This window comes from Canis lupus, chromosome 19, assembly GCF_003254725.2.
Source record: "Canis lupus dingo isolate Sandy chromosome 19, ASM325472v2, whole genome shotgun sequence".
Taxonomy (NCBI): Eukaryota; Metazoa; Chordata; class Mammalia; order Carnivora; family Canidae; genus Canis; species Canis lupus.
Window position 1 is genome coordinate 53,521,052 of NC_064261.1, and position 11,239 is coordinate 53,532,290.

Sequence of the window (11,239 nt, forward strand, 5' to 3'; positions counted from 1 at the left end):
GTGTTAATGGGGGTGGTGGTGCTGGTGCTGGAGCCGCTGATGCTGCTGGTCCTTATGGTCCTTGTACTGCTGGTTCTCTTGCTGCCGGTGATGCTGGTGCAGATTATGGTGCTTGTTCTGGTGCTGGTGCTGGTCCTACTGGTGCTATTGGTGGAGCTTGTGAGGCTGGTGCTGGTCCTAGTGCTGCTGGTGCTGTTGGTGTAGCTGGTGCTGCTGGTGCTGGTGCTGCTGATGCAGCAGGTGGTGGTGCTGGTGGTGCTGGTGATGTGATGTTAGTGCTGCTGAGCTGGTGCTGGTGGTGCTAGAGCTGGTGGTGCTGCTGGTGATGCTGCTGCTGCCCCGGCTGCTGCTGCTGCTGATGTTGCTGCTTGTTCTGGTGCTGCTGGTGTTGTTGGTGATAATGGGGCTGGTGGTGCTGGTGCTGGAGCCGCTGATGCTGTTGGTGCTAGTGGTGGTGGTGGGGCTGGTGCTGCTGATGCAGCTGGTGCTGGTGCTGGTGCTGGTGGTGTTGCGGCTGGTGCTGGAGCTTCTGGTGCTGCTGCTTGTGGTGTTGGTGCTGGTGCAGTGGTGCTGCTGGTGCTGGTGCTGGTGGTGGTGGTGGTGGTGGTGGTGGTGCTCTTGGTGCAGCTTGTGCTGCTGATGCTGGTGGTTATGGTGGTGTTGCTGGTGCTGGTGCTGGAGCTTCTGGTGCTGCTGTTGATGCTGGTGCTAGAGGTGCTGGTGGTGCTGGAAGTGCTGTTGGTCCTGATGGTCCTGGTGCTGCTGGTGCTACGGTGCAGCTTGTGCTTCTTGTCCTGCTCCTGGTGTTGCTGGTGCTATTGGTACAGCTTGTGCTGCTGGTGCTGGTCCTGGTGCTGCTGGTGCTATTGGTGTAACAGGTGATGGTGCTGTTGTGATGGTGCTGGTGATGCAGCCGATGGTGGTGCTGGTGGTGGTGCCCGTGATTATGGTGGTGCTGATGGTGGCGATGCTGAATCTGCTGGTGCTGCTGGTTTTGTTGCTGCTATAGGTGCTGGTGATGATGGTGGTGGTGCTGGTGCTGCTGCTGCTGTTGGTGCAGCTGGTGCTTCTGGAGGTAATACTGGTGGTGCTGCTGGTGCTGCTCCTGGTCGTGCTGATTCTATTGGTGCTGCTGGTGCTGCTGGTGCTGCTGGTGCTGGTGCTGGAGCAGTGGTGCTGCTGTGCTGGTGTTGCTGCTGCTGGTGCTGTTTGTGCTAGTGGTGCTGGTGGTGCTGGTGCTGGTGCTGAAGGTGCTGGTGCTGCTGGTGCTGGTGTTGGTGGTGCTGGTGCTGCTCCTGGTCGTGCTGATTCTATTGGTGATGCTGGTGCTGCTGGTGCTGGTGCTGGTGCTGGAGCAGTGGTGCTGCTGTGCTGGTGTTGCTGCTGCTGGTGCTGTTTGTGCTAGTGGTGCTGGTGGTGCTGGTGCTGGTGCTGAAGCTGCTGGTGCTGCTGGTGCTGGTGTTGGTGGTGCTGGTGCTGCTGGTGCTGCTCGTGCTGGTGCTGTTGCTAAAAGGGCTGCTTGTCTTGGTCCTGGTGGTGCATTACTGGTACTGCTGTTGCTTCGGGTGCTGCTGGTTCTGGTGGTGCTGGTGATAGTGCTGCTAGTGATGTTGGTGCTAGAGGTGCTGGTGATGATGGTTATGGTCTGTAGCTGCTGGTGCTGGTGCTGATGCGCTGGTGGTGTTGTTGCTGCTGGTGGTGTTGCTGCTGCTGCTGCTGCTGCTGCTGCTGGTGCTGTTGGTCTTAAAGGTGCTGGTGATGATGGTGGTGGTGCTGGTGCTGCTGGTGTTGTTGGTGCACATGGTGCTGCTGGTGCTAATGCTGGTGGGGCAGGTGGTGCTGGTTCTGGTGGTGTTGAGGCTGTCGGTGCTGTTGGTGCAGCTGGTTCTGCTGGGTCTAATGCTGGTGGTGGTGGTGGTGGTGGCCAGGGTGATGCTGGTGTTGCTGGTGGTGTTAGTTGTGCTGGTGCTCATACTGCTAGTGTTGGAGCTTCAGCTGCTGCTGCTGATGCTGTTGCTGGTGCTGCTGGTGGTGCTGGTGCTGGTGCTGGTGCTGGTCACACTGGTGCTATTGTTGCAGCTTCTGCTGCTGATGCTGGTCCTGGTGCTCTTGGTGCTGTAGGTGTAGCTGGGGCTGCTGGTGCTGGTGCTGGTGCTGCTGATGCAGCAGGTGGTGGTGCTGGTGCTGGAACTGCTGGTCCTGTTGGTGTTAATGGGGGTGGTGGTGCTGGTGCTGGAGCCGCTGATGCTGTTGGTGCTAGTGGTGGTGGTGTTGCTGGTGCTGCTGATGCAGCTGGTGCTGATGCTGGTGGTGTTGGTGCTGGTGCTGGAGCTGCTGGTGCTGCTGCTTGTGGTGTTGGTGCTGGTCCAGTGGTGCTGCTGGTGCTGGTGGTGCTGGTGGTGCTTAGTGTGGTAGTGGTGGTGCTGGTTCTGGTGCTGGTGCTGGTGCTGCAGGTTCTGGGCCTCGAGCTGCTGGTGGTGCTGGTGCTGGTGCTGGTGCTGCCGCTGCTGCTGGTGGAGATGCTGCTAGTGCTGCTGGTGGTGCTGGTGCTGGTGGTGTTGCTTGACTCATGCTCGTGCAGCTGGTGCTGGGGGTGCAGCTGATAGTGATGTTGCTGCTTGTGCTGCTTGTGCTGTTGGTGCTGGTGTTGCTGGTACTTGTGCTGCTCATGCTGGGGCTGCAGCTACTGCTGCTGCTGCTGCTGGTATTGGTGCTGGTGCTGGAAGTGCTGCTGGTCCTGATGGTCGTTGTGGTGCTGGTGCTGTTGCTGTCGTGATGCTGGTGTTGATCTTGGTGCTGGTGTTGGTGCTGGTGCTGGTCGTGCTACTGCTAGTGGTGCAGCTGGTGTTCTTCCTGGTGCTGCTGAAGCTGCTGCTGCTGCGGGTGGTGCTGTTGGTGTTGGTGCTGCCAGTGCTGCTGGTGCTGCAATGCTGACGGTGGTGCTGGTGGTGGTGCTGGTGGACGTGCTGCTGTCGCTGCTGGTGGTGGTAGAGCTGGTGGTGCTGCTGGTACCACAGCTGGTGATGGTGGTGTTGGTGGTGCTTGTGGTCGTCGTGCTGCTCCTGATGCTGGAGGTGATAGTGCTGCTGGTGGTGGTGCTGGTGCTGCTGCTGCTGCTGCTGGGGCTGGGGCTGGTGGTGCTGGTGGTGCTGGTGTTGGTACTGGTCGTGATGCTGCTTTAGGTGCTGCTGCTGCTTTAGCTGGATGTGCTGCTGGAGCTGGTGGTCCTGGTGGTGCTGGTACTGGTGCTGCGGTGTTGTGAGTGCTGGGGGTGCTGTTAATGGTGCTGCTGGTGCTGCTGGTGCTGCTGGTGCTGGTGCAGCTGAAGCTGCTTGTGCTGGTGTTGGTGGTGCTGGTGCTGGTACTGCTGGTGCTGCTGGTGCTGATTGTGCTGGTGCTGGTGCCAGTGCTGGTCATGCTGGTGCTATTGGTGCTGCTGGTGCTGGTGCTGGTATTGCTGGTGCTGCTGGCGCTGCTGCTGCTGCTATTTTTGGTGCTAGTTGTGCTGGTGGAGCTGGAGCTGGTGCTGGAGGTCCTGATGATCCTTGCAGTGCTAGTGCTGGTGCTGCCGGTGTTTCTGGTGCTGCTCGTGGTGCTGGTGCTGGTGCTGGTGCTGCTGGTGCTGTTGGTGTAGCTGGTGCTGCTGGTGCTGGTGCTGGTGCTGCTGATACAGCAGGTGGTGGTGCTGGTGTTGCTGGTGATGGTCCTGCTGGAGCTGCTGGTGCTGGTGCTGGTGGTGCTAGAGCTGGTGGTGCTCCTGGTGGCACTGCTTCTGCCATGGCTGCTGGTGCTGGTGCTGATGCTGATGGTGCTGCTAGTACTGGTCTTCCTGGTGCTGCTATGCTGGTGCTGATGCTGCTGGTGTTGGTGGTGCTGGTGCTGCTACTGCTGTTGATGCTGGTGCTGATTGTGCTGGTGCTGGTGCAGGAGCTGGTCGTGTTGGAGCTATGGGTACTGCTGGTGCTGGTGCTGGTGATCCTGGGGTTGCTGATGCTGCTGGTGGTGCTAATGGTGCTGGTGGTGCTGGTGCTGCTCCTCTTGCTGCTGCTGCTGTTAGTGTTGCTGGTGTTGGTTCTGGTGGTGCTGGTGCCTCTGTGCTGATTGTGTTGTTCCGGAGGCAGGTGCCCGTCCTACTGATGCTATTGGTGCTGCTAGTGCTGCTGGTGCTGGTCGTGATGGTGCTATTGGTTTTGCTGGTGCTGGTGCTGGTGCTGGTGCTGGTGCAGCTGGCGCTGCTGGTACTGGTGCTGGTGCTTGTGCCGGTGGTGCTGGTGGTGCTGGTGCTGTTGCTCCTGGTGGTGGTGGTGGTCCTGTGCTCGTGCTGGTGCTGCTGCAGCTGCTGGTGCTGAGGCTGGTGGTGCTGGTGCTGCTGGTGTTGGTGCTGCGGTGTTGCTAGTTCTGGGGATGCTGTTAATGGTGCTGCTGGTGCTGCTGGTGCTGGTGCTGCTGATGCTGCTTGTGCTGGTGTTGGTGGTTGCGGTGCTGGTGGTGCTGGTGCTGCTGGTGCTGATTGTACTGGTGCTGGTGCCAGTGCTGGTCATGCCGGTGCTATTAGTGCTGCTGGTGCTGGTGCTGGTGCTGGTCATGCTGGTGCTGCTGCTGTTGCTGCTGCTGCTGCTGCTGCTGCTACTGTTGGTGCTAGTTGTGCTGGTGGTGCTGCTGCTGGTGGTAGTGCTGGTGGTGCTGCAGGTGGTGTTAATGGTGCTGCTGGTGTTAGTGGTGGTCGTGCTGCTGCTGCTGCTGCTGCTGCTGGTGATGGGGCTGCTGGTGCTGTTGGCACCAGTTGTGCTGGTGGTGTTGCTGCGGCTGGGAGTGCTGGTGGTGCTGGTGGTGCTGCAGGTGGTGTAATGGTCCTGCTGGTGTTGGTGGTGGTCGTGCTGCTGCTGCTGCTGGTGGTGGTGATGGTGCTGCTGGGGCTGGGGCTGGAGCTGCTGGTGCTGCTGGGGCTGGGGCTGGAGCTGCTGGTGCTGCTGGTGCTGTTGGTGCTAAAGGTGCTGGTGATGATGGTGGTGGTGCTGGTGCTGCTGGTGCTGTTGGTGCAGCTGGTGCTGCTGGGTCTAATGCTGGTGGTGTTGGTGGTGGTGGCCAGGGTGATGCTGGTGGTGCTGGTGGTGTTAGTTGTGCTGGTGCTCATCTTACTGCTGGGGCTGGGGCTGCAGCTGCTGCTGCTGCTGTTGCTGGTGCTGCTGGTGGTGGTCGTCCTGATGGTCCTTGTGGTGCTGTTGCTGGTGCTGCTGGTGTAGCTGGTGATGCTCCTGGTGCTGGTGCTGATGCTGGTGCTGGTCGTACTGGTGCTATTGGTGCAGCTTGTGCTGCTGATGCTGGTCCTGGTGCTTCTGGTGCTGTAGGTGTAGCTGGGGCTGCTGGTGCTGGTGCTGGTGCTGCTGATGCAGCAGGTGGTGGTGCTGGTGGTGCTGGTGAGGGTGATGCTAGTGCTGCTGAGCAGGTGCTGGTGGTGCTAGAGCTGGTGGTGCTGCTTGTGATGCTGCTGCTGCTGCGGCGGCTGCTGGTGCTGGAGCTGCTGGTGCTGTTGGTGATAATGGGGCTGGTGGTGCTGGTGCTGGATCCATTGATGCAGCTGGTGCTGGTGCTGGTGGTGTTGGTGCTGGTGCTGGAGCTGCTGGTGCTGCTGCTTATGGTGTTGGTGCTGGTCCAGTGGTGCTGCTGGTGCTCGTTGTGCTGGTGGTGCTTTTTGTCGTAGTGGTGCTGGTGGTGCTGGTGCTGGTGCTGGTGGTGCTGCTGCTGGTGGTGCAGCTGGTGTTCTTCCTGGTGCTGCTGGTCCTGATGGTCGTTGTGGTGCTGGTGCTGTTGCTGTCGTGATGCTGGTATTGATCCTGGTGCTGGTGTTGGTGCTGGTGCTGGTCGTGCTACTGCTAGTGGTGCAGCTGGTGTTCTTCCTGGTGCTGCTGAAGCTGCTGCTGCTGCGGGTGGTGCTGTTGGTGTTGGAGCTGCCAGTGCTGCTGGTGCTGCCTGTGGTACTGGTGCTGGTGCTGGTGCTGGTGCTGGTCGTACTGGTGCTATTGGTGCAGCTTGTGCTGCTGCTTCTGGTCCTGGTGCTGCTGGTGCTGTTGGTGTAGCTGGTGCTGCTGGTGCTGGTGCTGGTGCTGCTGATGCAGCTGGTGGTGGTGCTGTTGGTGCTGTAGATGGTCCTGGTGGTGCTGGTGATGGTCCTGCTGGAGCTGCTGGTGGTGCTGCTGGTGGTGCTGCTGCTTCCTTGGCCGCTGCTGCCGGTGCTCCTGGTGCTGGTGGTGCTGTTGGTGCTGGTGCTGCCAGTGCTGCTGCTGATGGTGCTGCTGGTGCTGGGGCAGAGGCTGCTGGTGTTTTGGTTTTGGAAGTGCTGCTGTTCCTGATGGTTCTTGTAGTGCTGGTGCTGCTGCTGCTGCTGGTCATGCTGTTGCTGTTCGTGGTGCCGGTGCTGGTGCTGGTGCTGGTCGTCCTGGTGCTATTGGAGCATCTTATGCTGCTGGTGCTGGTCCTGGTGCTGCTGGTGCTGTTGGTGTAACTGGTGCTGGTGGTTCTGGTGCTGGTGTTGCTGATGCAGCTGGTGGTTCTGGTGATGGGGCTGCTGATACCGCTGGTGCTGCTGGTGCTGTTGGTGCAGCTGCTCCTGGTAGTGGTGCTGGTGCTGGTGGTAGTTGTGTTGTGCCAGTTCTGCTGCTGGTGGTGGAGTGGGGGTCATGCTGCTACCGCTGCTCTTGGAGGTAGTGCTGGTGGTGCTGCTGGTGCTGCAGCTGGTGATATTGGTGCTGGTGGTCGTCGTGGTGGTCGTGCTGCTGCTGCTGCTGATGGTCCTGCTGGTGCTGGGGCTGGGGATGCTGTTGTTTCTGGTGCTGTCGGTGCTCCTGGTCTGACAATCCTTCTGGTGATGGTGCTGGTGCTGCTGGTGCTGTTGTTTTTGATTTTGTGGTTGTGGTGCTGCTGCTGCTGGTGCTGCTGGTGCTGCTTCTGGTGGTGCTGATGCTGGTGGTGCTGGTCTGCTGGTGCTGGTTCTGGTGCAGTTCGTGCTGGTGCTTTTGGTGATGCTGGTCCTGGTGCTGGTGCAGCTGGTGCTGGTGCTGTTGGTGCTAGTGGTGGTGGTGGTGCTGGTGCTGCTGATGCAGCTGATGCTGGTGCTGGTGGTGTTGGTGCTGTTGCAGCTGTTGCTTCTGGTGCTGCTCTGGTGCTGGTAGGGCTGGTGGCTCTGGTGCTGGTGATGATGGTTCTGCTGCTGGTGGTGCTGCTGCTCCTGATGGTCCTTGTATTGCTGGTGCTGGTGCTTCCGGTGATGCTGGTGCTGCTCGTGGTGCTGGTGCTGGTGTTGGTGATGGTCGTACTGGTGCTATTGGTGCAGGCTGTGCTGCTGCTGCTGCTGGTGGTGCTGCTGGTGCTGCTGGTGCTGCTGGTGCTGGTCCTGGTACTGTTCGTACTGGTGCTATTGGTGCAGCTTGTGCTGCTGATGCTGGTCCTGGTGCGTCTTGCAGACGGTGTGGCTGGTACTGCTGCTGCTGCTGCTGGTGGTGCTGCAGGTGCTGGTGGTACTGGTGGTGCTGCTGGTGCTGGTTTTGCTGGGGCTGGGGCTGGGGCTGGTGCTGCTGGTGCTGCTGGTGCTGGTGCTGGTACTGGTAGTACTGGTGGTGCTGCTGGTCCTCATGTTCCTGGTGGTGGTGGTGCTGGTGCTGGTGGTGCTTCTGTTGGTGCTGCAGATGGTGATGGTGGTGCTGCTGGTGGTGGTGGTGGTCGTGCTGCTGCTGCTGGAGGTGATGGTGCTGCTGGTACTGGGCCTGTGGCTGCTGGTGCTGCTGGGGCTGGGGCTGGGGCTGATGGTGTTGCTGGTGCTGGAGGCGTTGGTGGTCCTGATGGTCCTTGTGGTGCTGGTGTTGGTGCTACTGGTGCTGCTAGTGCTGGTGGTCCTCCTGATGGTGCTCCCGCTGCTGCTGGTGCTGCTGCTGGTCATCCTGGTGCTATTGGTACAGCTTGTGCTGCTGATGCTGGTCCTGGTGCTGCTGGTGCTGTTGGTGTAGCTGGTGCTGCTGCTGCTGCTGGTTCTTGGACTATCCTCAGAGCAGCAAGGCTGTAGACTAACCGGGTCACTAAAGGAGCAGAGCGTGCCCAGCAGTGGTCCTTCCGGGGAGGGGTACTAGGTGCCGTGTGCTCTCCGTGTCCTGGCTTGGTCAGTGGGCATAGGGCCGGCTCCTGCTTGCCAGCCTGGGAATTGGGTCCATAGGTGGGAGGCAAGGCATCTCCAGGTGTCCGTGGTGGGACGACGACAGCTGTCGCTGTGTCCCGGGCCGTCTCCTCAGGGAACCCCAACTCTGTGTCTGCGGCCTGCTGCCATCACAGCCGCCCTATAGTGCAAAGAAAGGCGTCAGCTGCGAGGGTGAACGGGTCAAGCTGATGTGGGAGACGGAAAGAGGAAGGACGGAGAAGCCAGGGCAGCGGGGGAAGAACAAGACCAGTGTATCTGGGAAATTTGGAAGAAAAGTCCGGGCACTGGGGGGCCCAGTCGGTTGAGCTCTGCCTCCGGCTCGGGCCAGGGTCCTCGGGGGGGTGCAGGGATCGAGCCCCGGGTCAGCCCCCTGCTCAGTGGGGGCCGTTCCCCTCTCCCCCGCTCCCACTCCCCCCACCTCAAGGGAATAAATAAAATCTTAAAAAAGAGAAAGAAAAGACCATTCTTTCCCCTTCATTAATTATTCATTCCAAGTCCTTCTAGCCCCTTTGCCCTGGTGGGCAGCGGAACAGGATGCGCGCTCTCACGGCGCCGCCTGCACACCGTGGCACCTGCCGATGAGGCCGGAGGTACAGCCACGGCTAGTGCGTCCCCTCAGGGCACGGACGCTCCTGGCCAAGAGCAGATAGAAACAGGCTTCATCCCCAGTAAAAGTAAAAGTTGCTTTGGATATTGTTGCCTGGTTGGTCCTTTAATGCTTATGAGCTGGAGCGGAAACCTTATCGCCTTTTGGGAGGCTGACCTCAGCTGTTTCTCAGCCATTTGAAGAATAAGGCCCCTGGCTTTGGTGCCAATGGGCAAAGCAAAGTTTTCTCAGGTGGATGGACAGGCGGTCGCCTGCCCACCTCGGACCCACCGGGGAACCGGCGCGGTGTTTGCTCGGACCCTCACCGGCTCTGGGATCCCGGGCGCGTGTCGTGGGTCTGGCATCTAAGAGTTGCCCAGAAAATGTGAGTTCTGGCCATACTCCGCTTTGACTTCCTGACTCAGTTTCTCCGTTTCTCAAAGGCAAAGTGAAATACTATTTACCTGACAATTATAGGGTGTTTTGTGAGGATCAAATGAACTAGCACATGTAAAGATGCTTTTTGAGCAATGAATGCTACGTAGAAGAAGATTATTAGGGTTGTCTTCTGGACTTAGGCTCCAATTACAAGAGCTGGTTTTCAGGGGTGATCGTGGGAGAGGAGAAAATAACTAGATAATTTAAATAGAGTCTAAGCTCTCCTGGAGTCACCGGGCAATTGCATAGGACCCCCGGGATGTGCAGGGTACAGCGCCCGCGGGGGGCCTGCGACGGTGCCACCGTCTGGCTCCAAACCCTGGGAGGGGTTCTGGCTCCAAGCCCTGCTTTGCTGATGGACTGGAGCGGAGAGAACAAGTAAGGACCAGCCAGTGAAGTAACGAGGCTGAGATGCACCCACTCTCTTGGCCTCAGCCATCGTGGTCATCACATCTTACGGCCCTTGTGGACAGGCCGTATCGGGATGCGGCCGCCTTCCTGCTGCGAGGCCACCGCAGGACGCGGCGCGGTCCTCCCTGTGCCTACCCGAGCTGCCCTCCACCGAGGGACAACGGGCCCAGAGGGCCCAGCGCTCTTCAGACTCCATTTCAAGTATTCTTTTTTTTTTTTAAGATTCTATTTATTTATTCATAAGAGACACAGAGAGAGAGAGAGAGCGGCAGAGACCCAGGCAGAACGAGCAGCAAGTGGGGAGCCCGATGTAGGACTCGATCCCAGGGCCCCGGAGTCATGCCCTGAGCCAGAGGCAGATGCCCAACCACTGAGCCCCCCAGGAGCCCCCGATCTAAACATATTTAAAAAGCGTCTTGGCACAGGACAAATAGCTTGGAGTACACCAAGGCCCCACAGCCTAGGACCGCAGACTCCACTTTGATGTCATCTCGCTATTCCAGTAGGGGGGCTTCAGGAGAGCTCATCCTTTCCCAACCCTTGCATCACGACATCAAAGCGTTTATTTCCTTGCCTCCACCGGGAGGCACAGGCTCGCCATTGTGGCCCGTCTCCTCCAGAAACCTTGTGCCACTGACTGAGGTTCCGGCTAACGTGCACCTATTACCGTTTATATTTGTGGATGTCAAGGGACAGGTGCCGTGACAATCTAAAGGGAGAGCATCTTGGACTCGCTGAACTCATCAGCAAGCACCACATGCCAAACACGAAGGGTGTGGCTCATGTCTAACTGGAGGGGTAAGGGGACCCACGAAAATGCAAGATCAACTTGGTCTTAGACAGGACTTTGTTCATCAGGGAAAGCGACCTCAGTACAGAAATTAAAGCGTAGACATGAGGCATAAAATCGTGAGATCATCGTCACTGAAACCCTGTGTGGAATTGACTCCCACTGAGTTACGCACCATGACTCAAAGAGATGGACTTCCATCAATTCCCCGAGGTAGTTAAGCGGCTGCCATGGAATAAATGTCTCTGGAAGGAAAAAGAGACCTTATTTATGAGGGAAACTCCCTGCTCTGGTAGAGACATGAAAGTCTAGAAAAATTACACTTTCTCATATTTCATACTGACTTGTTTCACTGCTTGGGAAAAAGTAGAAAATCTTTTTTTTTTAATTTTTATTTATTTGTTCATGAGAGACACAGAGAGGGAGAGAGGGAGAGACCCAGGCAGAGGGAGAAGCAGGCTCCCTGCAGGGAGCCCGACGTGGGACTCGATCCCGGGATCCCGGGACCCGGGGGTCACGCCCTGGGCCGCAGGCAGATGCTGCACCGCTGGGTCCCCGTGGATGTCCTGAAAATCCTATATTATACCATTGGTTTCTGTTGTCTGAAACTTCTTGGAGTGCACTGCCACTACGGGGACATTAGGGATGGACAGCGAGGAGAACCCCAGAAGAAAATAATAAGGGAAAAATAGTTCTGTAAACGCTGATTAATATTAGAGCCAACCTACGCTTTTATGGAGACAAACCAAAGTAATATGACTGGGAAATACCAGAAAGTCACTGCTTTCCAAAAAATCTTTGGAGAAATTGCCTCAGTTCTCTGGCCCCG

General features: G+C 58.3%; 1 protein-coding gene across 1 annotated transcript; it reads right to left on the reverse strand.

The window, feature by feature from the left end:
• Positions 1-7,291: 7,291 nt before the first annotated feature.
• LOC125753059 (uncharacterized) lies at positions 7,292-11,171 on the reverse strand. The gene is made up of 2 exons (XM_049097363.1): positions 10,586-11,171; positions 7,292-8,324 (listed from the first exon to the last, which is right to left on the reverse strand). Exon 2 carries the CDS (start codon positions 7,931-7,933, stop codon positions 7,412-7,414), a length of 522 nt encoding a protein of 173 aa, XP_048953320.1. The 5' UTR covers positions 7,934-8,324; positions 10,586-11,171; the 3' UTR covers positions 7,292-7,411.
• Positions 11,172-11,239: the final 68 nt, after the last annotated feature.

Excerpts from the sequence above, each read along its gene's own strand:
- LOC125753059 (XM_049097363.1), bottom strand. The coding sequence starts at position 7,933 with ATGACCAGCAGCAGCACCAGCAGCAGCGGGAGCACCATCAGGAGGACC.